At 42.2% G+C, this 27,383-nt stretch overlaps 1 protein-coding gene across 1 annotated transcript in view; it reads left to right on the forward strand.

Moving 5' to 3' along the window:
• The first annotated feature begins 7,177 nt into the window (after positions 1-7,177).
• FOXO1 (forkhead box O1) overlaps positions 7,178-27,383 on the forward strand; it is an 89,047-nt gene continuing 68,841 nt past the window's right edge. The window contains exon 1 of the mRNA XM_081045397.1: positions 7,178-8,205. Within this exon, the coding sequence (XP_080901523.1) occupies positions 7,555-8,205 (651 nt within the window). The 5' untranslated portion in view covers positions 7,178-7,554. The remainder of the gene's footprint in view (positions 8,206-27,383) is intronic.

Consider the following 27,383-nt stretch of genomic DNA (forward strand, 5'->3'; position numbering starts at 1 on the left):
GGCAATTTCAACTGTTCCTGGCTGAAAGAAAGGGAGCCAAAGATAAGCTCTTCTGACTAATACTGGCCTCTAGTCTGTGGTTTACAGAGGCTGCTTATACTTCTCTGGGATGTGAGGCTGAATATGGAGAACACTGCCTAAACCCTTAGCTGAAGGATGTTTTATTCATGCTTTTTATGAAAACTGGGGGCATTGAGATAAGATCCCACCCCATTCCCAGAGTAAGTTTTTCTAAAGATGCTTTAAAAATATTTCTGATATTTTATGCTCATGTGGCGCTGGAGGGGGCACTTTCCAATTCAAAATGGACAGGAGCACAAGGATTTTGTTTGTTTTGCTTTTAATTTTGTTTATTGTTTCATGAAAGTAAATCTTATAGCTTTGACCAATCCCCAGCAGGTTCAGCAATAGAGCTGGATTCAAAGTATTGAAATAAGTAAGGCCGTCCCCCCCACCCCAGGTGAACTGTAAAATCTACTCATTTGTTCTAATCTAACTCCAAGCTTCTTAAACTCAGACGAGGAAAGGCTTTTTTTGGATAAAAATCCAATGCTAATCACTTTCTTTGGCGGGGATAGAGCTCCATATAGCTGCAGGACTTGATTGGATGTGCCTTTAATCAGGATAAGGAGAGTTTTGGAAAGAGTTCCAGGTAAGCCAACCATTCTGGAAGGGCAGGTTGCTCTCACCACTTACAATCTGAGGCTGCCTGTTCAAATAAGCCAGAAGTGCTAATGGCTTGAAACCCCCCACATCATACAAATGCAAACATCAGCATTATTATTGTTATTTATGTTCTATCCCTGGGCTTCTTTCATTAACATAAATTGAACAGGTTTCAGGCAGAGCTGATCCCTGACAATGATCCCACTCCCCATCCCCCCCAAAAAGCCCAAATGTCAATTTTCTGGGAAAAAAATTGAATCATCAAATTACGTCTGGTTAATTTCTAGAAAAGTGCTCTAGAAAAATCCCAACATTTTATGGAGGCAAAAGTATAATATTAAACAGGATTTTGATAATGGTAAGTTCATAATGATTATACTTAGATAACTGCTAAGATAAGACCTTTAGGTAAGTTTCTTAGTTCTTTGTACCTCAGTTTCAATTTCGGTTAAATGTGAATCATAATAACGTCTACATTTTTGGGTGGTTTTAAGGACTGATTTAGATAATAGCTATAAGTGCTTAGTGTATATTGACTGTTGAAAAAACCCAGTCATTTTAATTAACACTGGGGCATAAAGAAAATAATTTTTATGCGTATATTCTGTATATTCTGATTCTGGGTATAAAAATGATTATGGTTTAGAACTGCAGACATTTTGAAACAAGAGAGATATACTCTATTTATCAATTTATGTTATCATGTTGTTACATATGATATAGTAATATGGAAAATGGAGGAGGAGATCTCACCAACTTAGTCTTGGATTGTGGAAAGAGGAGGTTTTCCAGGTTGGAATCTTCCAGTATGCAAGCTTGCAATATATATAGCTGTCAAATGTTCTGTTTTCAGTTTGTGTTCAAACACAAAGTTAAAGACAGGAGAGATATTAGGTTTTCCTCCAGCACGGTATCAGAGATCAGCTAATTAGAAATTCCATTTTTAAATGTTAAACCTTAGACTATAGAATATTTCAGTGTGTTTTAAAGGCTGTATTTACCACAAAATAGAAACCTGATATATTGGAGAAATACTCACCATTCGTCTGTGTTTACTCTCTGGCACAGCAGACTTTGCATATGGGTGGGCCCTGTGAGTCAGCCAAATCTGAAATTTGATAAACTCTTACCTCCTGTTTTTATACCATAACTGACACAGCCAGTGACTATCCGTATCATATTAAGAACACATGTACTCTAACTACACACTCATTACATCTTGTTATTGATTTTTATCAACAAATGACAAGCAACATGCTTATTATAAAATGCTAGCAGTTTCTTCTTCCTTCATTCTTTGATTACTCTCATGGACTCTCTAACTGATTTGTTTACAATCACATTTGACTCCTTTTCCCTGCTATAATGTTATGGAAATAGGGTGATTTGATTTGAAAAAACTGATTATTGTAAAACAGGAATCAATTCTTACTGCTTAACTTGAACATTCATACATATTAGTTTTCCAAGTAAATAAGTAAAACGCCTTGTTAAACTTCCTTTCTGCCAAAAATGTACTACCATCTGTGTTCTACATGGCAGCATTTTCTTATTTAATACATATGCTCCTCCTCACCCCCAGTTTGGAAGCATGTTAAGAACTTTAATATGACATGAAACAGAAATAAAATAGTAAAAACACATTGTGTTTCAAGCATGAATGCAAAATTCAGATTCATGACATTCAAAGAATTTGGGATTTCATGTGCCATCCATTAATTTTGTGGCAATTCTGAGTCCTTAATGTTAGAAAAATATTTTAATTGCAATGTGTATACAGTTTGGGGTTTAAGAGTTATTTTACTGTTTCAAAGAGAGTTAAAGGCCTAGTGTTTAAGATAGGTTGAATTTTATCAAAAATTCTGAAACCCTCGTTAGAAAAGGTAATGTGAAAAGCAATGCAACAGAAGGCAAAACGTTTGATCTGAATGCTAGGAGGTCCAAATTCTGGTCTCAGCACTTCACCAACTGTACAGACTTGGGCAAGTCACTTAACTTTTCAGTGTCTCTGTTTTCTTACCTGTAAAATGAAAGTTTGTGTTAGACCAGTAACGATCACCTATAAATTCATTCCCCAGATAAAACCACAGCAAACGCTTTGAGCTAACAGTAATACCTTACAACTTTTTAAATACTATATCACCAGCATTGTTGTAATGTCATTACAAATGTTTTGTCTACTTTATTTTAAATGACTACATAAGATTCTACTTTACAGATATGCCATTATTTATTTAGCCATTCTCTATTGTTGGTTATTTAGATTATCTACAAATATATTTAAGAATTCCTGTAGAAACCCGCAAGTAGTCTTTCACTAACACTTTAAGTAAAGGAACAGAGGTTATCGAAGCTGAGAAACATTGGCTATTCATAACAGAGTTGAAAATATGGAATATCTGGTTCATGACTTGCCCAATCCTTGTCCTTCGTTACAGATTAGGAAGCATCATTTTTATATGTGATGGACAAATAATCTGATGTAGCCTGGGTCTTTTATCCATTTCAGGCAAGATTATCCCAACTGCAAGGTTTGGTGGCCAGAGTTCATACTCCCTGTGGATGGTGCATTTATTTAATTTCTTTACCTTATCTTATTATTTTTCTTCAAAACGCTGCTGATAATATTTTAGTTTTTTTCCTGCTTTAGCAGTCCTTGCATCAATGAAATACTTTGTGTGTAATTCCTCCAAAAAATATTGTTAGTGTTCATTGCCAATTATTTAAGAACGACATAGTCTTAACTTTGACATCAAATATCATATAAAGGAAAATAAAATCAACCATTTATAACCTCAAGGAGTTTGCTATCAAAGCAATGTTTTCTAAGATGTTCAGCATCTGGCATGTACATAGTAGGCACTTTATAAATATTTGTTGAATGAACAACAAAATCCAAAGGATATTAATCTCTCAAGAAAAATGAATGCCTACTTCTGATATTAGATATTAACTATGGTTCTACTTAATCTGCCAGCTTTCAGGACATTGGTTTAAGAACCCAAAGCTGTATTTTTTCAGATTATTATTTTCTATGTGCAAACTGAAGAAAGGCTGTTTTAGGTTGATAGTAGTACCTCTTAATAATTCAGACAAAATATTGAAATGGACAGTTGTTGGGGAAAGGGAATGTGAAGTATGATGCTTAGTGTCATGACTGGAGAAAAAAGCATCCAGGCTTTTCATTTACTCATTAAACTGGACTTAAATTACCTATTTTTATGAGTAAGAATTTAAACCAGAAATCGGTGTGATGATGGTGAGGGGTAAACGTAGAAGTTTCTGCCTGGGAATTGATCAAAGGTAACCATCTCTCAGTCTTCCTGTCAAGGATGATGCAATAATTACTCTGAAAACCAGGCAGAGAAAAAGAACACCATATTGGTGAGATGGGCTCTGTGAGAATAAATTTCCTTTTGCATTCTAATTGTCCTAACCTGACACGAAAAATTTTTCTTCTCAGTCTGGACCAACTAATAATTGATAATCATTAGAAAAAGTTTTCAAAGCAAACAGCCACCACAAAAAAATACTAAAGGAGAAAAGAAATGAAACTTTTTCTTTAAAGCAGAACTATTGTAGTGCCAACCTAAATACTCTGGCATCCTTCAAAAAGAGAGAAAACGTTTATTTACATTTTTGACTTAAAAAACCCCACTTCTTTTGTAATCTTTTTTGTTTTCATTATCTTACTATCACCATAACCTTTTTGTGTCTGCTTTTTAAATCTTTTAAATCAAAACTTCAGTTCAGTAGAGTTCATCTAACTAAAATGACTAAATCTGTAGGATTGACTGGGAACACATCACAAAGTTTTATAATGGTTATCTCTATACTGAGATTACAGAATATTCATAATTTTCCATCTGTGTATTGAGAAGATTATTGATAGGAGAGCAAGAAATTGAAGCTCTAGCCTTGGTCTTGGGCCATAGGGCCTTGGGCAAATCAGTTGGGTAGTCTGTGCCTCAATTTCCGTATCTATAAATTAAAGGGGGCCACCAAGTAGCTTGATGCAGTACTCCTGGAGGGCAATTTTGGCAGTGTGTCTCAAAATTATAAATGCATTTAACTGCTGACCCAGTGATCCCTTTTCCAGCAATTCCTCCTATAGATATACTTGGACAGATGCAAACTGAGTTATATAAGGTTATTCATTACAGAATATCTTGTGATAATTGAAGATTGGAAACAAGACAAATATTCCCCAGTACTCTACAGTTCAGTAAATTGATACCTAAAGGTATGGTAGGAAGCTATAAACACCTTTTAACACACATTTTTAATTTTTTTGACCTACGAGTATGTGTCAGGGACATTGGCGCTGTAGGACTCTGAGCCTGCTTCAAGTCAAATTTTTAAAAAAGACCAAAATGAAGCAAACTATGACATTCAAAGAAACAATCAGGCAGGATAGCCCAGAAGATTCCAAGGATTTGGGCAAAGTATGTAAGAAAACTCAATCAAATACTATCCCCCCATTGAGGCCCTGAAAAACCGGAATTGAAGGCAAGGCCAAATTTGCAGCTGGCTTCCTTTGCCAAGAATGATCCACTAGGGCACCGCCTATTTGTAGGGTGCGGCCGTCTGGATTGGGGGCTGCCTCTGCATAATGTAATTGGAAAGGTTGAGGGGAGCAACAGTTCGACCTCAGGGCCTTCCTTTGAGCTCACCATCTGGGTTACTGAGGTCCCCTAGCGGCTAGCAGAGAAGGCCCGAATTGTCCAAATTTGACAGTAAACGCAAAAAAGAGCATAAGAGGAAGAGGATGGGAACCAACCCTATCCTCAATTCACCAGGCTCACCAAACGCCCACGCCCAGTATCATTCGGAAACTGTCGTGATAAGTGGATTTTGAAGAAACATGAATAAGTGGACTAGGGAGATAATAGTGAAAATGTAAAGGAAGAAATCAATTTTTTAAGTCTTCAAACTTTCGAACAAGAGGCCTACTTTTCTTAAGATGTCAATTTTTTTTTCAATTGAATTACCTGGAAAAAAATTTTTTTTTTTTTTTTTTTTTTTTAAAGAATTGGGAGCTGTCATTTTGGACAAGATATTTTAAACCCTGTCAATCTTCCATCCTAAGTGATCCCATCCCTCTGAAAGGAAATGCCTTTCATATTCCTCCTAAAAATGCAAAGCAAAACAAAACTTGAAAACTTTCTTCTGCTCCCTGAGACACAAGGACCATTGTCTTCCTACCTTTGGCCCCACTGATCTCTACAGGACGTCCTGGACCTGGAGCCCAGATGGGGAAAGATGGGGTGGGTGGGTTGATTGACGCACGAGGCAAGCAGCCTAAAGGAACCTGGGGGTGGGGCAGGACTGTGCCCCAAGACTCTTGAGTTTTTACTTCTCAACAACTCATCGTTTTCATTCTAAATAGCAAATAAATTACAAACAGTTCAACTTAAGAGTCAGAATTAAAGTGCCAAGTTTATGTGTAAATGCTGTCCTCTTACTCCTTCCCCGCCATCCCTGGACTGACCCGGTGGATAGTATGCGATTCCTGCCCAGGAGAAGAGGTTCCCACGGACGGCATGAGGTCTAGGATGCCTTAGCGACTGCGTGTGCGTGTGAAAAAGGACTATTTCGCTGCGCCGCGCCCTTTCCCCTCATTTCTAGCCTTTTAGGTCAAGAATGGACTGAGTGAATCCGGATAGTGGCTGCCGGGTTGGGCGACCGGCCCCGGGCTACACCGAACCGCAGAGGCTCAGTTAAGGGGTGCGGGCAGGTGGGTTCCGGGCGCGGAGGCGGAGGGAGGGTGCTCGTCGCGCGGATCTGACCGCCAGGGTCCCGGCGCCCGGGGCCCTGCGACCGTCGCCGGGGCAGGACGCCTTGAAAGATTACGGAGAAAGAAAACACCAAAACAAAACCCACCGACTGCCCCACGTTTCTTTGCAAAGAAACCGTGGGTGGAGCCCAGAGCTGGGCTATTTATTGAGTGGAATTCCGCGAGGTCGTCTCCGCCCACCCAGCCAGCGCCCCCAGAGCTCTGCGAGTCCCACATCCCCAAAGTGGCGCTTCACTCCGCTTTGGGATCGGAGCGGAGGTCGAGACAAAGTGAGCGACTTCTTCCACCGGTGCTTCCAGAGTACTAGGCTTTGCTCCTCAATAGTAAACAAAGTGTCGCCGCCGCCTCCACGCTCTTTTGGCCTCGGAGCAATCAAACACTGAGACGGGCGAGAGACTCACCGAAACATTTGAGAATTACCAGAAAATAATAAGACCTCCAAAATAAAAATAAAAAGACAGTGTGTGAAAGAGAAAAACACCCCACTACCCCCCACCAACTCACTGCCACCTCCCGGTGGAAAATCGGCCCCCGCCCAGGACTGCGTCCACTGGCTGCCTGGGCGGCGGTGCCGCGCGCTCATTGGCCGCCCGGGCTGTTAGTCAGGGGCGGGCCGGCGTGCGCGCCGCTGCGGGCGGGGGGTGGCGGCAGATCCCGTAAGTCCGGAGGCCGCGTAGTAGCTGCAGCTTTCGCCGCCGCCGCCACATTCAACAGGCAGCAGCGCTGCAGTCGCGCCGCCCGGGAGCTCGAGCGGCTCGCGGCTCGCGGCGTCGGTCCGTCCCCCGGTCCGCGGGCCCTGTCAGCAGGAGCGCGGCGCCGGCGCTGTCCGGGCCCGGCGACACTGCTCAGCCGTCCCGTCGGTGCAGCGGACTCGGAGGAGCCTAGATGTTGATGGACTCGCGAAGTTAAGTTCTGGGCTCGCGCTTCCACTCCACCGCGCCTTCGTCCCGGTTTCCGTCCGCCGGCGGCACCGACTTCGCCCCCACCCCCACCAATCTCGGACGGGCTCTTCGCGCCCTCTTCCCCTTGGCCCCCAGTGCCTCGCTTTACCCCTTGGCTCTACCGCGGCTGGGGGAGGGGCGGGGGTCACCATGGCCGAAGCGCCCCAGGTGGTGGAGATCGACCCGGACTTCGAGCCGCTCCCGCGGCCGCGCTCGTGCACCTGGCCGCTGCCCAGGCCGGAGTTTAGCCAGTCCAACTCGGCCACCTCCAGCCCGGCGCCGTCGGGCGGCGCGGCCGCGAACCCCGACGCCGCGGCAGGCCTGCCCTCGGCCTCGGCGGCCGCTGTCAGCGCTGACTTCATGAGCAACCTGAGCCTGCTGGAGGAGAGCGGGGACTTCCAGCAGGCGCCCGGCTCCGTGGCGGCGGCCGCGGCGGCGGCGGCGGTGGCGGCGGCGGCGGCCGCCGCAGCTGCCGCCACCGGGGGGCTGTGCGGGGACTTCCAGGGCCCGGAGGCGGGCTGCCTGCACCCGGCGCCGCCGCAGCCCCCGCCGCCCGGGCCGCTGTCGCAGCACCCGCCTGTTCCCCCGGCCGCCGCGGGGCCTCTCGCGGGGCAGCCGCGCAAGAGTAGTTCGTCCCGCCGCAACGCGTGGGGCAACCTGTCCTACGCAGACCTCATCACCAAGGCCATCGAGAGCTCCGCGGAGAAGCGGCTCACGCTGTCGCAGATCTACGAATGGATGGTCAAGAGTGTGCCCTACTTCAAGGATAAGGGCGACAGTAACAGCTCGGCCGGCTGGAAGGTGAGTGGTCTTGGGGCACATGGTCGGATGGAGGAGGGGGCGCAGGACTTCCCTGCCGGCACTTGAGGTCGGAGTAGGGCAGATGAGGGGGTGGCCGTGCAAGTTTCCTTGTCCTGAAAGTGCAGGGCGCAGGAGCAGCGCGTGCAGGGAGCAGGCGAGAAGTGGCAGACGTGGGTTGTGGGCTTGCCCGGGACGGGTTCGGGGACTGGAGTAAGTGCGCGCGCTCAAATGCGAGTTGGAGTGGGACGGGGAACGGGCTCGTTTGGAAACTGAGGGAGTGAAAAAAGTACAAGAAGTGACATCAGCGGGCAGCAAATTTCGCCGGTAAAAGAAGGTGATTCACTGGGAGCTGCTCCCCCACGGCCGGTGTGGACTCCTGCCGCAGCTCCTTTCCCTCCAGGACCTCGCGGGTGAGGTCGGCTCCTTGCCGCCCCCCTGGGCCGCGCCGGGGAGCCGTTTCCGTGGTGCTTGGCCCTGGTGGGCACGGCGAGGGGCATCTGAGCCCCCCGCCCCCACAGCGGGGGATGGGGCTGCAGGTGGAGGGCAGAGGCTGGGCGCGGGCAGGCCCGTGGGGGTTGGCCGTGCAGTTTTTGGAGGCCGGTGTGCATTTTGCTTTGTTTTGATTTTATCCGAGGTGGCCTTGAGTTCGGGACCCGGCGCGCCGAGCCCGAGGTATCTCATCCAACACGTGCAAAGGGATGGTCACCGCCAGCAGAGCTGCGGCGTCCGGCCTTGCGGGGCGACTTAAAGTTCAAGTGTGACCCTCGGTGGGGGCGGAGGCAGGAGCTGGCGGTGGCGAGGGAGGGGCCGAGGGTGCAGGAAGCGAGCGCCTTTAAAGGGCCAGCGCGTCCTGGCGCTGAGCTTAAGGCCCGGTTGCCGGGCGGTGCGGCGGGCACTTCTCTACGCAAGGAAGTGCCCCCAAAGTGGGTCTCGCCCATTGTCGAGGCCTTTAATTAGGCACGGCGAGGCTCCTCTGGGTGACCAGGGCTGGGTACGCGTCTACCTTCTCTCGCTTTGCGCCGTCAGTGTTAATGAAAACGGAGGTGTACAGATCCGAGGGCCAAGGCCGGGGGCTTTGAGACAAGTATTTTGGAGGCGTTGGAATGGAGGTGCGCATCTGGGGAACCGGCAGGGACCTCCTCCTGCCTTCCAGGCTGGACTGCAGATGAGGCGCTTCTGGCCTTTTTTTGCCGTTCAGAGACCCGGAGAGACGGTGGGGGCAGTCATATTCCTACCTCCAGGTGGAGGTCTGCGGCCCCTCTAGAGGACGGGCTCTCGGGACGGTTACCCGGGGTCCATTTGCCTTCCGGCCTCCGAAAGCTGACAGTTTCTCAGGCACAGGTGGAGGCATTGATGCTAAGATTCTCTGGTTGAGCCAGACTCCTTCCTCACCCCTCATGCTGACTGTACAGCATAGTAAAGTTAATCATAATCTTTACGTACAGCATAATCTTTGCGCAGTTGTTACACCAAGGTTGTTTTACATACACTGCCTGCCATACTTGCGGTTATTGTGTCAGAAAGTTTAAGTAATTCACATCGTATTTAAGTTCCTTGGAGGAGCCAGGATTTTATTTTTTTCCAAAGTGTGTTTTAGAGTAAAGTTAGCACTTACCACCTCATTACTAGGCATACATGCAATTTTCCCAAGTGTTTTTTAAAAAGATAAAGTGCCTCACTGCAATCTCTATATATATTCTTTTAAGTCACAAAGTGGGGATTCCCTGCTAAATCCAATTTTACTTAACATTTGAATTTAAGTATTTGACTGACTTGCTCATTTATCGATCCTACTTGAGCTATGATAAAGCACTTGCCATTTAAAAAAAAATCTTTTTTTTTTTTTGGCATTCAAAGTACAGTGTGTACTTTACACCATTCTTTTATGTCCTTGGAAATGGATACAACCTATTTAAGCTTGCTGGAGTGCCTTTCTTTCAAGGTGGAGAAAAGCACAGTTTGGGGATTATTTTTAGTTTTGCCTCCCAAATGGTCTTAAATCTGGGTATTCTTAAACTAGGAATATAACTTAAACTTTTTAAGATTTAGTGATTTTTTTCTTTTTAAATAGATTCTAAGACCAAATCAGTGCCCCAACCATTTTTATGAGGTTCTTACTTGTTCTAATTTTGTTCTCAAATGCAATTATAATTTTATTATTAAAAAAAATACTTAACAGAGCTAGCCAATTCATTAAGTGTCAGTAAAGATTATCTGTCCAGACTTGGAGGCCCAGTGGCAGCTCCCAGTAGAAACCCAGTGGGGCTTTAAGGAGGCAGCAGGCTGCTATTCTGAGTGAATGCTTCAGGTGTAATCATCAGTTGGAGCAAGTCAGATTACAGCAAGTGCATTTTCACTTTGAGTAAAAGGGTATTTTAAGAAGAAGAAAAACGACATGAAGTGTTCAAACTCATAACTAGTTTTCTGGTTAGAGTTTTCATAAAAATGAGTACCTTGTTAAAACCAAGTTTCACTCTCAGATCTGAAAGACTCCTGTTTTAAAGATTCATAAAAGGAATAAATTTTACTATGACTTTCAGCTTAAAAAAAATTCAGTTCTAAAATGCAAATCAACCAAAAGTTAACTGTTTTAAGCCTGAGGAGAGGCTGCTTTGGAACTAAGTATTTCCTGTGATTTACTACTGGGAATTCTACTGAATCTTTAATTAAATATAGTTTCTTGTGCTTCACTTCCTGGGGCCTGCCTGCGAATTTGAAAGTCATTTACATAGTATTATACAAAATAGTTGAAAAGCTGTTAAAGAGTTCAAAAACTTCTAGTTCCTTAAATACTGGTTATATGTTCGGGACATGCATTTTGTATTTGTTGGGATGGTACCTTACATCTGCTTTACACTCGTTTTAATATTGGCGAGCACTGTCAATAAGGTTACACACAAAGTGGAAGCTAAGACTTTTGGAAAACCCGGGATCTTTTAAACCATGTTTAGTATTTATAAATAGTGAAACTTCATTTCCATGACCTGTTGTTTTTTTTTTTTTTCACATAGAAAACTTTCTAGAGTTGGGAAGTAGTATTGTGACCTTTGGCTCTTTCTCTGTTTTTTAATGGTAGTTTTGAGTTGACTCTTCTTTTTTATTTGATATTATTTAGAATATTTAATTTTGGTTAAAAGAATGCTTCAACAATAAGGTTCAACACATGTTAAAAAAGAAAAATTTAAATTGTTTTTGGAATGACGTTTTTTGGAATGACGTTTCTTAAATTTGGTCTGTGAACTGAAAGTGTATTTTCTTTCTTTTTTTAAATAACATTTTTTATTATTAGATTCAGGTGCACAAAACAATGTAATAGTTAGACATTTATCATTTATATCCCTCACACAGTGAAAACCCCCCCTCCCGCCATCCACTATCCCTCTGGCATCACACACAGCCATTATGTTTCCACTGTTTCTATTTCTAATGCTGTACTCCGCTTCTTGCATTTTAAAATTCGTATCTGTTCTGTAATTGGAGTTTTTCATCTGTAGGTGAGTAATTTTGTCACAGAGATCCCATGGCAGGAAAATGGCTGCTTTGTTGCTGCACAGTCACATTTGACTTAAGGAATTCTGTTGAGGCTGACTTCAGGTTTATTACTGAAATTTCCTTAAGGAACACATTTTTTTAGAGTTGGGTGAAAATTGCAATATATGTATTTGAAGGGAGCATGAGGAAAGAGAATTAAAAATGGGGAATGGGATTATATAGCCAAGTGTGGTATCTTATTTACAAAGGCAGAAAATTGTGTGGGACTGATGTGAATATGTCTTATGATAAGATTTTGTGCAGAAATTCTAAAATAGATGTCAAACAAGAATATCTTAATTGAGACTCGTAAGAACTTTAATTTTATTTTACCTGTGTTTTTGTGGCAAATCCTTGGAGAGATGGCGGGAGAGGTGGCTTCTATTTTTGAATGACACTCAGCTTTTTTTTTAAAATGGCAAACATTTTAATATTTGAAAGAAAGGTTTCAAAATTCTCAAGTAAACTTTAAAAAAAGGTTAACGTTTGTCGAGACCTTCTGGAAATTACTGAAAGACTATTGCATTGGCAGTGGGCACAAATATTTCTAGATATCATGCGTTTCGCAGGGAATCTGAGCAGACATTTGAAATGAGGGTGAGGGTAAAGAATACTCAGTGGTTAGCTTAGAATCTGCAATAGGCTGGAAACGTTTTGCCAGTCCTTGTATTCTAACCTCTTCAACCAAGCTCCTAAACTGCAATTCCATATAACTTTCTAGGAGAGCAGCTCTCTGTATTTGCCTGGAATTTCTTTGTGAAGCCTGAACTATTTGTATTTTTCTGGAACATTCTACCTTTGGAAACTATCCAGTACCTTGGCATCATGGGAATTTACTGGCCAGTTTTTTAGTTTGTGTGTACTGTAACTTTGGGGCTTCCTGGAATCCTCTTGGAAAGCCAGTATAAACCCCATGGTGATTGGAGAGAGCAAAGGAGTTTGCAATTGTACAGATTATCAGTGAGCACAGAGTGGATTCAGCGCTGCTTCTTTGCAGTCCAAGATTTGCTTTGCCCTCATAGAAACAATTTGCAGAAACTTGCCCAAACCCCTGGGACCTCCCTTGGGTCAGATAACCACCTTTTTTCAATGCGTACAAAATTCTGAAGTTGGTGTGGTTGTTCTCAATTGTGAAACAGAGGACGAGGTGAACTTGAAAAAAATATTTATTTTGGTGTCTAAGGGATGCAGGTTTGCATTCCAATGGATATATTGTATACAAATGTACTAAAGTATGGAAGAATTCTCTGTTTTTTGCTAATTCCCGATAAGGACTAATAAAACTCAAATCAGTGGCACAGAAATTCTTTGCAGAGAATTACTCCTTGTTATTTGTAAGGAACATGTGAAACATAATATATTTTGTGCGTTGGCGAGTTCATGTGGTCAACCTTTTAAAAATACGTTTTCCCGCTGGCATCCCAATTTAGTCTGCTCAGTTTACCTATGATTTCTCAACTGTGGGTTAAGCACTCTAAATCTTGAGTCTTGGGTTGAGTTTTTCTTGTCACTTAAGGCATTTGGACCACTGTCCTTTTTAAAATTTCTTTTTCCATCTATCCATATATAGCTTTGATAGAAGCTTAAAGAAAAAAAAAGTAGTTTTGATGTTAAGCCACGTAAAATTATAGTGTTAACTCTGCAGCACCTTTATAGTTTGTTATTTAGTGAATTTTCACCCTAATGCATTACTTAAGGACATATTCAACATGTGTCCTTTATTTCAGGTCATATTCGTCATAGGAAAAAAATACAGTGAGATAGTTTCGTGATAAGCTTCTGTAGACCCCCATTCTGTATTTCAGTGATTGCTGAAGCTGCTCTTTCTGGTCCGTGAATCACTGAGGCTGGCAGGGGAGTGTCTCAGTCTTTCCCTTTCTCATTTTCTGGCAACCCACCCCGTCCGTAGAACTATTTTCTTGCACTCAGTTGCATTGTACTGTCCTGATCCTCACCCCTCATTCTGACTTCTCCAGTTGTTCACTCATCATTTTTCCTTTTCCTGTGGTCAGTGGTGAGCATACCTTAGGGCTAGTTGTGGATTTTTTCTCAGGTCCTATTTTAGATGACCTTACGCCTCTATTGTCCTATGTCTCCAGTTACCTAAAGGCCATGAATGTCCCACTTTCAACTCAAATTCAACATGTCTAAACCCAAGCATACTGTATTTCTTCTTCCTCTCAGATGAGACGTCTACCTTGACTTCCCTGATTTGGTTAATGGTCTACTTAGCCCTTTCCCTACTTTTCAAACCTGGATGTTGGTTTGGGTGTTCAGTGTCCCTAAGGCTTCTTAGGGTGTTCAGTGTCCCTAAGGCTGTTAACTCTTCTTTCTCAGAGTTTGAGAAAGAAAGAAGACTGGCACTTCCCAGCCTGTAACCATTCCCTTAGGTTTGCTCTTATTTCGGGCTAGACCATCCTACTCCCAGGGCTTGGGTCATCTGTGTGTCTACTGGAAATTCTACACATTTTGCTTAGTCTTCAAGGCTCAATCAACTTCCATTCTTGGCTTGTGCCAGAAAGCATTTTTTTTTTTTTTTGCCTTCTCTGAGTAAATGCCTGGTAATCTCTTAATTCATGCTGCTGTGTATTATAATTTAACTTTAATGCCTGCATGTTTTAGTGCCTCAGTTATATTTTAAATATATGCTTGGAGAAAGTATTTTTTTCTTGAAACATGAATCTTTTATATTTCTGCTTCCTGTGTATTCAGCATGATCACAGTCTTTTATGCAAGAATAATTTTATTAGTAGTATAACTAAAGAACAGTGATTGTTATTTTCAAGAGATGGTCAAAGTGTTTTTACCCATTTATTGAATGACTGTTGTGTAAGATGTACTAAATACATTTGAATGATAGAGAAAGGAATCAAACTAGGGTTGTGACATGTAAATAACTATGATACTTGGTAGAAAGGGTTAAGTGCCTTTGAGAAAAATGGAGTTCTGTGTTGGCCATTGAGGTGGGTCTTGAAAATGGGATGTTATTCTCCAAGATTTCATTATAAAATCTTTAATACATTCAGCAAAGTTGAAAGAATTCTATCTACATTGTGCATGCATACCGTGTTTCCCCGAACATAAGCCCTAGCATGATATTTCATGATGACGTCCCCTAAACATAAGCCCTAATGCATCTTTTGGAGCAAACCTTAATATAAGGTAGGTATATACCCGGGGAAACACGGGTATATACCTACCACCTAGTTTTGCTATTTTGCTTAACCATATATCTATCCATTGACACATCCATTTTTCTATCCATCAATCCATCTTATTTTTTAAATTTATTTTTGGAATGATGGACTAGCATTCGGAAAGGCATGCAAATAGGGAAAGTGTCAGTTTCTCTGAGTGATAGATGGGATACAGAGCGTTTGAGAAGTACAGGAAGGACAGCCTTGTCAGACTGGACTTGGGCTTTATTGTGAAAGTAATATTGTGTTATAAGACCACATTTTTCTATGGAATTATACCTTTGTTTTTGTAATATAAGAACTTATGAAAATAGGATTGTAATTTTAGTTTTTTTGCAACTCATGTGTAAATACAGAGACAGAATACAATTTAAAGCCAGTAGTGTACTGCATTTGATTTAAAACTGACGTAGAGAATTTGGTACAGATTATGTAATTGGCTTAATATGAATAGTAAGCATTTACAAAATATTGAGCTTTTTGCTTGTTCTGTTCTTTAAAATTAACTTTCTGCCCAGTGTCCTAGGAGCAGAGTGATTCAAAGAAAGATCACTCTTGAACATAATTATTGTTTTTTTGAAAAAGGAGAAATTCTGAAGTCGAAGTTAGCAACCTTAAAATGTACTTAAGGCAGTTGTTATGGAAAGTTATATTGGTTTAAAAAGATGCTTTAAAATATAAATATCAATTTTAATAATTTCATTAGCAAAATATTAGATATCCTGGATAGCTCTTTCATTGTAATAGATCTTTATCCACTAAGCCAAGTACAGAAATAAAGACAGTTATAATGAGATGCTTCAACAGATCCAAAGGAAGGTAAATTTGGAGAGGCTAAACCCAGAATTGGTGCCAAGCAAACAGTCCTAACTGGGTGTATTCACAACACGGAGTGAGTCTGATTAGCATCTGGTGAACTAAAAGGTTTATGCAACAAAACTGTATTGTGACATCATCAAAAGGCACAAATACAGATTTATTAAACTTATTAGCCATTTTAGAAATAAGTGTTGAAGATATGTAGAAAGCTATTTTACTATAGTAGCAGACTGCATTTTACTTAAAAGATACTCTGCACGAGGAGGGGGCTGGGGAACAGTGAAACAAAAGTAGACTGAATAGTTCACTACTGTTTCTTAAATTGTAAGTTATCTTCCACAGGAACAAAATAGCTTTTAAAGTACAGGTGTGTGATTGGTATTGATGTCACGATAAACTAGTCAAACCAACTAGGAAACAATATGGAATTGGCCAACTTAATTTTTCCCCACTGTTAGTGTTCATAGAGCGAGTGAAGTTCAAAATTGCAGCTCTTCGCTCTTTTTATTCTGTAAGTAGAGAGAGGTAGAGAACATCTTCAGCCTTCAACTTGTGTCTCATCTTGGGTCTAATACTGAAGGGAAGAAATACTGCGTCTTACCTCCTTCTGGGAGGAAAGGCAGACGTGAACTTGTAGGTCTGCTGGAGGACAGGTTATTTCTATCAAGGTAGCCTTTTCCTACTGACGCTAAGTCACAGGAGTCCTTTAATTCTTAGGGACAGTGAGTGGCACATCTGCCTTAGAAGAGAATTTCACCCGAAGGCGTGTGGCATGTGTGACATGGGATGTGCTGTTACTTCCAACAAGTCCTTGCTCCTCTGACACACCCCGCCAGCACATACATGCAAATCCTCAGGCTGCCCCTTTTACAGTGGGACTTGCTTTCAATGTCTCTGTATGGATCTTTGAGACCTAAAAAGGAAATCTTCTGCCGTGATTAATTTTCCCCAGATGATATTTGTCTTAATTACAGTGTCGTTCTTTGTGTGGCTTAAGTTTTAGAACTGATATTAATGCCAAACTCCATAATCTTAAAAGCTATGAAGGTGCTGCTCAACTCAGCTGATTAAAGCAGAGCTGTGATGAGAGTTGGGGGGAGAGGAAGAGGGCATGACCTGTTTCCTCTGGTTTTCTTGTTTGATCAAACACATTTCTTGGATAAACTGATTTTTCTCAATTGCCATTCCTCACAAGTCTGGAAAATTGTCATGATTTTGTGAATCTCTACTTTTCTGATATTAGATTTGATAAGCATTAGAATTGAGAAGAAAAATGTTTTTCTGTTTACAGCCCTGATCTTGAAGTTGTTACAGATACACCTCTGTGCTGCTCCCCAGAGGCCTCAAGTACTGGTTTGCTGACCTAAAGGTTTGAAAGTAGCTAAAGGAACCTGGCCTGGGGAAGGGGAGCTCCTCAGTTGGTTGCACTTTGCAAGTAGTAAAAAAGTCTCAAAGAGCATGATTAACACTCTAAGTCTTATTTGGACACCTGCCTGGAAAAAGGTCTAATGAATCAGGAAGGAAGAAGAGGAGAACAAGTTTGGATTTTGTGGGAAGATAAAGGTCTTGTGGATAGCTTGGTATCTCTCCCAATAGTTATCTGAGGCCTGGAGATACTTAGCTTTGCCTCCTCAAACTCTCCCCCAGCCTTCATACCAGTTTTCCTTTTAAATCTAGAAAAATAGTGCTTTTCTTCCACCTGTACCAAGGCCCAGAAGCTTCCAAGGGGTGGCTTGAAGGAAGACCCATCTTGTCTGAGAAATCCCTGTAGACAATGGAAGGATCTTTATCTTTGCAGTGGTGGGTGGTGAGGTAAGAGATAAAAGGACTCACCTTTCATTCTGCATCTGAAAAATGCATTTAGATTCCAAATCCAGTTTGGAAAGATAAATTATAATTGGATTGCATAATAGCTAGGCTTGTAAATATTGTGTGTCCTTCAAAAGCTAGAAAACAAAATAATCACATAATATTTGGGAATGATCTATACAAGTAAATTATCAACTACTTCAGACTTGTTCAGTTGCTTGGAAGCGAGGTCAAACGAAATGGTTTGCATATGGTTTAGTTAAAGGCTCTTATTTTGGCGGATTCTTGAGGTAGTCATGGGCAAATGTGGAATTTATTGTACTATTTTGATATGAAAGGAGTTTTTCCCCAGCTATTTTCAGATAACCTGAAGTGTAGGGTTGCATCAAGATAAATGCATCAAGATAGGTGCATTCAGTCACCATAATTTTGTATCAGAGATAATGTAGTTTCTTTACTCTGAAGCTTAATTTGCAGAATCATCAATTTGTGGCACCAGTGTGGGTTCAGTGTCAGGTTTCAGCCTGCCATCCTGTGATTTGAATGGAGGTGAAACCCAGCTACCTTAAGGCAATTATTACATCACCTGTCGGCAGCAGGGGACCTCCCTCTCTACGAGGCCAGCTCTGAAGGTGGCTGAGGGGGAGATAGCAGAGGGGAGGTTGCAGAACTTGTAAATATTAACTGAGGTTGTTTGTGTGCTCAGTACCTAGCTGGGTGCATTTCTGTAAGCTTTTGCTAGACCTTTTTACTGGGTGGGTAGATAAACATGCCATGAAATTTGCATACAATAAATGTGAAATCTTCCTTTGGACCATCCTACTGAGAGTTCTATTTAATCTGTGTGACTGAATTGGTCTGTCTCCTTCAATCTTTTGAGAATTTAACTTTTTTAGTGGTCCATTATGACATTGGCATACATTGAATGTGGAATATTCCTGTACTCATTCTCTTTTGTCACCTGTGTGTCCAAGGTGGTTTCTTGAACCCTTTAGAATTCATGAAATAGAATTTTGTAGGACCTAGATTTCTATTTATGTATATGAAGTATGTATTATATATAATAATTAAATACTATATGCATTTGTATTAACATGCAAGCTTTGAGATTGTATTTAAAACATTGATTTTTTAAAAAAAGATTTTATTGGGGAAGGGGATTTAAAAAAGGATTTTATTGGGAAACAGTGTGTACTTCCAGGACTTTTTTCCAAGTCAAGTTGTTGTCCTTTCAGCCTTAGTTGAGGAGGGCGCAGCTCAGCTCCAGGTCCAGTTGCCATTGCTAGTTGCAGGGGGCATCGCCCACCATCCCTTGCGGGAGTCAAACAGGCAACCTTGTGGTTGAGAGGATGCGCTCCAACCAACTGAGCCATCCTGGAGCTCAGGGGCAGCTCAGCTCAAGGTACCGTGTTCAATCTTAGTTGCAGGGGGCGCAGCCCACCATCCCTTGCAGGAGTCGAGGAGTTGAACCGGCCACTTTGTGGTTGAGAGCCCACTGGCCCATGTGGGAATCGAACCAGCAGCCCTTGGAGTTAGGAGCATGGAGCTCCAACCACCTGATCCACCGGGCTGGCCCAAATATTGATTTTAAACAGTATTTAACGGCTTTACATTGTAGAAGAGGACACCAAAATGGTTTATTGCTGTTTTTTCCGTCTTCTGAAGTGTTTGGGATAATTAAAAAAAAAATTAATGCTAAGGAAACTTACTAGGGTAAAAAATTCCTGTAATTAGCTATGTTTTGATGCTATTTACATCCTCTGTTTTTGTTCTGTAATGGATACTTCCCCAGATGTGACCACACTTCTCTGTAGTAGTCCTGTAATATTCTATTCCAGTATTCCTGGGATGTTTCTTTGAGGTCCTTTATATTTCTTGAAATGCCATTTTAACACCTTTGATAATCACTGAGAACACACTAAAGAAAATAAATAAAAGGAAAGCAGAACTCGGGCTATCACAATAAAAATTTAAAAGCATGGTTGTCACAAGCTTCAATAATTACCCTGCCCGCACTTCAGTGTTTGAGGACTGGTCCCCCTATTGTCTGTCACTGTCCTTTCAGAGACTGCTCTTCATGATCTGAATTTCTCATTGGAGTGGCTAACTCAGAAGTAAGTATTTTTAAAGCACTGTTGAATTTGAGTTTCAAGCCATTTATTAAGTAGTTTGAATATTAAAGTTTGTACTATTGTATCGTTAGTGTGGTTGCTTTATCTTAAGTGAAAAGTGGAGGATGTGAGATACAGAATTAAATGGAGACAATATTGTATTGATATACAGATGTGGCCCATATTTATGCTGAGTGTTTTTTCTCCACAAACTGGGCTGGTGCATGTTTGAGGTCAATTTCAGAATTTATTATCATTTGATTGAATGCTTTACGAATTGTATTTCTAAGAAAAATTTAAAAAGTATTGTGCCATGTGATCCCATTGAACAGAGTAAATGATCAAGTTATGTCAGATGTTGAATGTATTCATAGAAAGACCCTTCTTCTTTTGGGATGAAATTGTGGATTAAAATGTTTTAATCAAAGACAAGCTGTTAATGGCTATGGCTCTTAGACTAACCGAGACTTTCACCTGTGTTTATATAAAAGGCAAGAAGAGAAAAAGGAAAACACATTGAATCACAGAAGTCGTGAGCTGAGATCTGTTTCACTGCGATTGACAGCTCAGGGGCTCCAATTAAGCCTCATTTACACTCCCCACCCCCATTTGTGTTCCACGTAACTGAAAAGGGACTAGGAGGAAGAAGTAATGAAGTCAGCAGGATAAAATCAAAACTTAAAACATTTCAGATACTAAGGTAATGAACGCATCTGAGGGATTCCTCTCATGACTGTTAAATTCTGTCTGTGATCCTTAACTGGGAATACACCCGTAGGGTTTGTAATGGAGACTCCCTCACCCCTTTACTTACCTGCTTTCTTAAGCTTGTTTCTGGGTGGCTTGCTGAGACCGTTTGAGGGACCCACTTTAAAAAATGACGTTGAATTTTATTAAGCGGACTTTCAAGTCTCTGCCTTTTGCACAGAAGCTCGTCACTCTTGGTGAGGTGTCCCTGCTCCCCCCTCAGGCTGCTATCTTGTTTCTCGGGCCTGAAACAAGTCAGCAGCCACCTTCCTGCTCGGGGCCCATCACCTCAGGATCTCACTGATAAGAGCATAATGACTTGTCAGACCACATTTATTGTGCAAATGAACTTGAATGTCACTAGGATAGCATACCTGTGTAGGCTTAAAAACTTTTGAATTTAATGCCTTTTCCATCATTTTCATGAGGTTATAGCTTTTGGATTTATAAATGTAAATATATTAATAGTATTTTTGTTGGGCCAAATATGAGGCATGACCTTTGACATTCTGCTTGGCTATGCCTGGGAATTTGACATCCTTCAATTTAAATGGAATTCCCTTGCTTTGTTTCCTGTGATAGTGTGGGTAATACACACTGGACAGTTTCAACCAGAGGTGGAGGAAGACAGGAAAAAAGTAAAATTGGAATACACAAAGAGGGTATTATTTCTGCTGGGTGTGGTTTAATTGGCATGCTTTTTATAGGAGTCAGCCTACAAAAGTAGTTAGTGCAGCATACTAAGAAAATGCTGCAATATTTAGTTTCATTTATTTTTTTTGATCTGGACTTTTTTTTTTTTTTTTTTTTTTAAAGATTTTACTGGGGAAGGGGAACAGGACTTTATCGGGGAACAGTGTGTTCTTCCAGGCCTTTTTTCAAAGTCAAGTTGTTGTCCTTTCAATCTTAGTTGTGGAGGGTGCAGCTCAGCTCCAGGTCCAGTTGCCATTGCTAGTTGCAGGGGGCGCAGCCCACCATCCCTTGCGGGAATCAAACCACAACCTTGTGGTTGAGAGGATGCGCTCCAACCAACTGAGCCATCCGGGAGCTCAGGGGCAGCTCAGCTCCAGGTGCCGTGTTCAATCTTAGTTGCAGGGGGCGGAGCCCACCATCCCTTGATGGACTCGAGGAGTTGAACCGGCCACTTTGTGGTTGAGAGCCCACTGGCCCATGTGGGAATCGAACAGGCAGCCTTCGGAGTTAGGAGCATGGAGCTCTAACCGCCTGAGCCAGCGGGCCGGCCCTGGACTTAGTTTTTGACTAGCTTGACTTTTTAGGGTCTTTGAACTGTTTTTTGTTTAAGAACCTGTGGTAGCAAGAACTAAACTGCCTGTCGTGTCTGTTTGCGATGCCCTTACCAGTCCTAAGTATGCCATCAGCAGCAGAGAAAGCTGCAGAAGGGACCGAATTTGCACTTCTCCCGTGAGAGAGGGGAGTGTTTTGCTGCTAATGACTAAAAGTTTACATGTGTGGTTCTGTTTCCTGAACATAATCAGAACCACCATCAAAAGTTACCCCCTTTGAATCATCATGAAGTTCAAATATGTAAAATTTGATGAAGCAGAGAGAAATCTTGAAGCCAGAGTTTTACAGTATTTCCCTTTTAAAAGTCACAAAAGTCAATTTTTGCCTTACCTGCTTTACAGAGAAAATCATGATCCTCTGTAACCCATTAAAGACTTGCTTTTTGTTCATTCATTTTCTCATTTCCCACCTAAGGCTAATACCCAAGGGTAGATTAGTTAAAAATGTAGGCTGTAGTCTGTCTGTTCTATTCTCAATTATCCACTAACTGAAGACTGCCACAGGGAGCCTTCTGAGCTTTTGAGGACACATATTTAGATGGCTCTTACTAAAAGGGTACTTACTTTTGATCATCTCCTACTCTCCCTCCTACTTTCTCATCTCCTCCTTTGCTTTTTCCTTCTCATTTTCAGCCCCCTCATTTAAAATGCTTGATTTGAATAAATTTCTCCCACCTATTAATGTAAATTAGGTGAAAAGTTCCTTTTAAATGTCACTGCTGGTTACTGGGGTGTTCTGCTTCACCACAACCACGGCGCTGGGAACGCTCACTGCATTTCCCATAGATTCAACCCATCCAGAAGTATCTACAAGTAGATTTGCTCTGACCAGTTGTCTGTATAGGACTCACCTTAAACTGTTGGGCATTCCCCTTTATTTCCCAGTTCTTGGGTTTTGGCTCAAGGGTTTATAAACTGTGTGTGATAGGAGGTATGAAGAATCCTAGAATCTTAGTTTGAACAAATTTTAAAACTACCCCGATATAGAATCCTCTGCTTGGTTGTTTGGGGGGTCTTGAGAATCCACTACCTCCCACACTGCTAACAGTTTATTTCTATATTGGGCCTTTGTGTTCACCTATGATTCCCCCCTCCACCCTGCCCCCACCCCATCCCAAGCTTCCTTCTGGTTCTGGATTTGGGAGCTGCATTGAATCGGCTTAATTTATTTCTCCTTCAGGTACATGAAGCCAATTGCCATCATTATTCTTTTCCAAACTAAGCAGTAGTAACTCCTTAATGAGCCTTCAGAGGACTTCCGATTTCTATCTATACGTTGTCAACATGTCAGAAAACCAGGTCTTGCGTTGTGGATGGAGAATGGCCAGTAAAATACACAGCAGGGATGGTGGTGCCCTTGTGCAGGGGTGCATGCTTCTGGTAGGGCAGCTTGAGAAAGCCTGTACTAGCTTTTGGATGCTGTGTCACCCTTTGACAGAGAAGAGAGGTGCCAGCGAGGCTGTAACGGTGTCTGGAGGATGGTGGTATGTGCCTCACTGGGCATGATACAAGCCCGCTGCCAGTCCCATATGGAGCAAGGCCCATAAAGGGGAAATCTACGAGGAGGAGAGCAGGGGAGTGAGCTAAATGGAAGCAACTCTGTGTTTTCTAGCCTTTTAAGCTAAAACATACGGACATGTTTGCCTGTCTTGAAAGACATTTTTACTACTATCAGTTTGTGTTGGTAAATAGGCAGAGAAGGGAAGGAAGTAGCTCTTTAGTGCTGGATAGTCTGAAGTATATAGAAGTAACTATCCAGTGAATCTGCACTCCCAAATGCATCCCATGTTGTGATGTGTAGTTAGCCTATATTTGACTTTCGGCAGGAGAACCGCACCGAGGTGCAAGATGAGTAATCACAGCCGCGGCAGCAGCATTCTAGGTGTGGATTGTCATCAACTGTTCTGATGAGCTAGGAAAGTGTCTTTGTGCTTTTCAGTGGTGAATCTTGAACTGTCTCTAGCTATAGTCTAGCAGATTCTGCAACCTTCCTTCTTCATCTGTGTCAAATGTGGAAATTATTAACTTTGAGATGGGTGGTATTGGCTGACTACACGTTTTGAAGTTTTAAATTTTAATTTCTGGCCTGGAGAATATGAGATCATGGACTGGAGAAGTCTCCACATTAGTAAAAAGAGTTAAAACCAGAGGGTTGTAGGGTTTTTGTGCTTTAATACGGATGAGAGACAATGCTGCCCCTGTGTTTTGGGTGAATAATTCCATAGACATTTTACCTGTTGATTACGTAGATTTGACCCAGTCAAACCAGGCTTTGTGGACTTGAGATCTCCAGTACTCAGCACTCAAGGGCTGTAAGCTCCACTAAACCACTCGGGAAGCGCCTAGGCCAGCGCTGAAAGTGTAAGCTGGTACAGCCCTCCGGCCTTTCCTGTGGATCTTACAATCTGATACCATGAGTGTTTCTCCGGCTCCATGGTTTTGGCTCTCACCCTATCTGTGGCTTCTAATTGGTCCTTCTTGCATCTCCCATCTCGTCCCCCCCTCCCAGTAACATTTTCTGTTGGAGGTAGCAGAAGTCTCTGCTCTCCTTTCCAGTCCACACGGAAGCTTTGTCTATGTGGCTCCCCATGGGGTAAGCTGAGGTGGGAGAGGAAGACTAGTCCCGTCTTAATCACAGATTGTTGGGAATGTGTGTTTCAATTTCCTTCTGTCTCAATTTCCCCACCTGTAATTTTGGACAGTGATAGTTGACCAGCCAGTGCCAGTGCCTACAAAACATGCGCAGAGATCCTTGGTTAGATTGTATGCTCTCACACCCGTGGGAGGGTGACCTTAGCTCACTGGGGTGTTCCAGAACCGATGCTGGGGTCATGTCAGACTCTCAAGACTTCCCTCCAGCTTTTGCTTTTCATACTCTCATGGGCGTAGCCCGGATCTGTAATTTTGCTGTAAATATTGGGAGTCCTGGATTCTGTTTCTAGATTAAATAACCCGATAATTTGTATTTAGGGAAGTCACATCACTGCTGTACTAGCTTCTTCATCTGTAAAATGGGGTTAATGATACCACTGGGAGGTACTTGTAAGGCAAGTTGAGGTGCTCAGAGCAGTGAGCTGTATAATTAGACATTTTAGTATTAGCCAATGCTAAGTTCTTGGACTCACTTCAATACCTGGACTGAAAATTCAGAGTAGCTGAATTTTTTTTGTTTATGGAATATTTTTACATAAAAATAGACAGATCAGAACCAAAGAAAGCCAAAACACCTAACTAGACCTATCTTTCCTAGTAATTCTGCAGCAGGTTTGATAAAGGCATTCAGGGAAACTTGTCTTATGTTTCGGACGAAGTTCTGATGATTTTGAAAAATACCTGGCAATATGAAAAAGCAAAATACAAAATTGTATAGCAAGTGATTCAGTTGTATGAAAATATCTTTCCATTTCCAATTGTGTGAAGTACCTGAAAGGAAATATCACCCCCAAATGTTAGTGGTAGATTGTGTAAATACGGATAATTTATTTGTTCTTTATTTTTGCCTGCCTTTTTACATTTTCAAGTAACAAACACTTTTATTAGAAGCATTAAGGTGTTTGGAATGAACGTGAAGTTTGTGGTTTTCTATCACTCCTCAGGAGAATATTGGATTCAAGCAAGTGTTGATTAATTACACTTAGGGGAGGAAAAGGATTGGAATTAGACTTAATATTATTTTATCACGTAGACATAGAAGGTAGTTATCATTACTATCCCCATTTCTTACATGAGGAAACTGAGGCCCAAAGCTAAATAATTTGCGCGGTGTTACACAGTAAGTTATGAAAGCAGGATGTCACTGGAGTTTATGGTAGACCTGACTCTTAACCACTTCACTTTGCTCCATCAGAGAGATGTTATCTTTGAAATCTTGGAGAAAAAACTAGGACTTTAAATTTAAACTGGAAATACAAAGGTTAAATAAAAGTAACAGATAAATAGTTAATTAAAAGAATCTAAACAATTAATGCACATCCTGACAATCCTAAGATAGAAGTTTAGCTGGCTCGTCCACGTAGTTAACTAGACTCTTAAAGATGGAAAACGACTTTGACAGTGAGCCTTTGGGTTAGCAGATTTTCTTGTCCTCTGAGAAGGGGTACATTGATGATGAGGAGGTGGGAAGAGTTGACCAAGTGACGCAGTCATGTCCCATGTTGTGGCAAAAAGGAGTTGCACCATGTTTTCCTCACCAGATAAATGGGTGGCTCTGGGCTCTGTCAACCCTCCACATACTGCTTAGAAGGAGGAAAGGACTTGCTTTCCCAGAGAGATGGACTCAGCCTATTGATGCTCAAGAGTCTGACAGATAGAACAAATACGGGCCCCTCTTGGACAGAAAAGACTTCTTGGGGTGAGCTTACGCATCAAGAGTGCTTCTGAGTCCTCATTTAAGGGACAAGGATGAGGTGAAGTTCTTAGTTAAGCTGTCACCCAGACTTTATGACGTGCTCGTCAGTCTTCCTTACGTTCTGGAAGTGTCTGTGCTGCATGGAAAGGAAGTGAGGCCATGTGGCTTGCTCCAGACCGCCCTCGTGGAAGTGGTGGGAGTCCTAGAGTGCCAACACTGCCCTTCTTGCTAGACCGTCGGGTGGCCTGTATGACTCCCAGGACGCCCCTTGCTGAGAGAAAGGGGTTGGTTTTGCTTTGAAAGAAGCATTGAGAGAGTTCGTGTGATTCTAGGCAGCAATAGCCCAGGCTTCAGAGGTAGGTGTTGCTTGGCTTTGGATCCTGCTCCAAACATTCCCTGTCTTCCCATATATCCTTTACAAAATCATGTCAGCCCACGCTGATTTGTTTCAACTGCTTCTGCACACGTTGCTTGTGTGAAGTGGTGGCATTTTGATTTTTCCTGAACAAGTAGTCCCTAATGGACAGGATTTGTGCCATTTTACCATGGGATTATGTAGAGGGTTATTAATATTTGTTTTATTAAAGTAATGGACTTTTCGTTTACTTAAGAGGGCGCCTGGGGCAATGGTATTTAGAACCTTGAGTGTTGTCACCAAATGCGATTAAGTTGTTGAATTTAGCAGAACTTTGGACAAGTTAACATTAAGTGTAGGTTTCGTCATCTGTTGTGAGGGCTAAGAGATTGGGGGTGCCACATAAAAAGACAAAGCTACTGTCTTCCATCCTGGGTCCATTTTGTCTGCAGAATTTTTTTCAGATAGACTGGAAAAAGGAAAAATATTAAGTATTTCTACATTTTTGCTGTACAAAAGACTGGGCCAGTGGTCCTCCACTGGGGGGTTTTGCCGCCCCTCTCCCGGGACATTTGACAATTTGGAGAACATTCTTAGTTGTCAAAATTTTGGGGGTGGAGGGCATTGCTCTTGGCCTCCAGAGGGGAAAGACCAGGATTGGTGTTAAACGTTCACCAGTGCTGGGGACAGTGCTCCCAACCAGGAATGAGCTGGCCTCAAATATCAGTATTGCTGAATTTGGGAAATCCTCTTCTATGCAAAATTACCCTATATTTTTCTCTTTAAAATGGAAAAAAAACGTTAATTAAAATCCCTAAGTGACTTCAAAACTTAGAGACTTCTTATGCCCTCTAGCCTCAGCGTGGCATGAATGTAGAGTTTGCTTCAGTTCTTCTCATCACTGTCATGAGAGAATGAGTTTTCTTAGGACAGTGGCTGCCTTCTGAAATCCTGGGT

This window comes from Rhinolophus hipposideros (genome assembly GCF_964194185.1).
Source record: "Rhinolophus hipposideros genome assembly, chromosome: 4".
NCBI lineage: Eukaryota > Metazoa > Chordata > Mammalia > Chiroptera > Rhinolophidae > Rhinolophus > Rhinolophus hipposideros.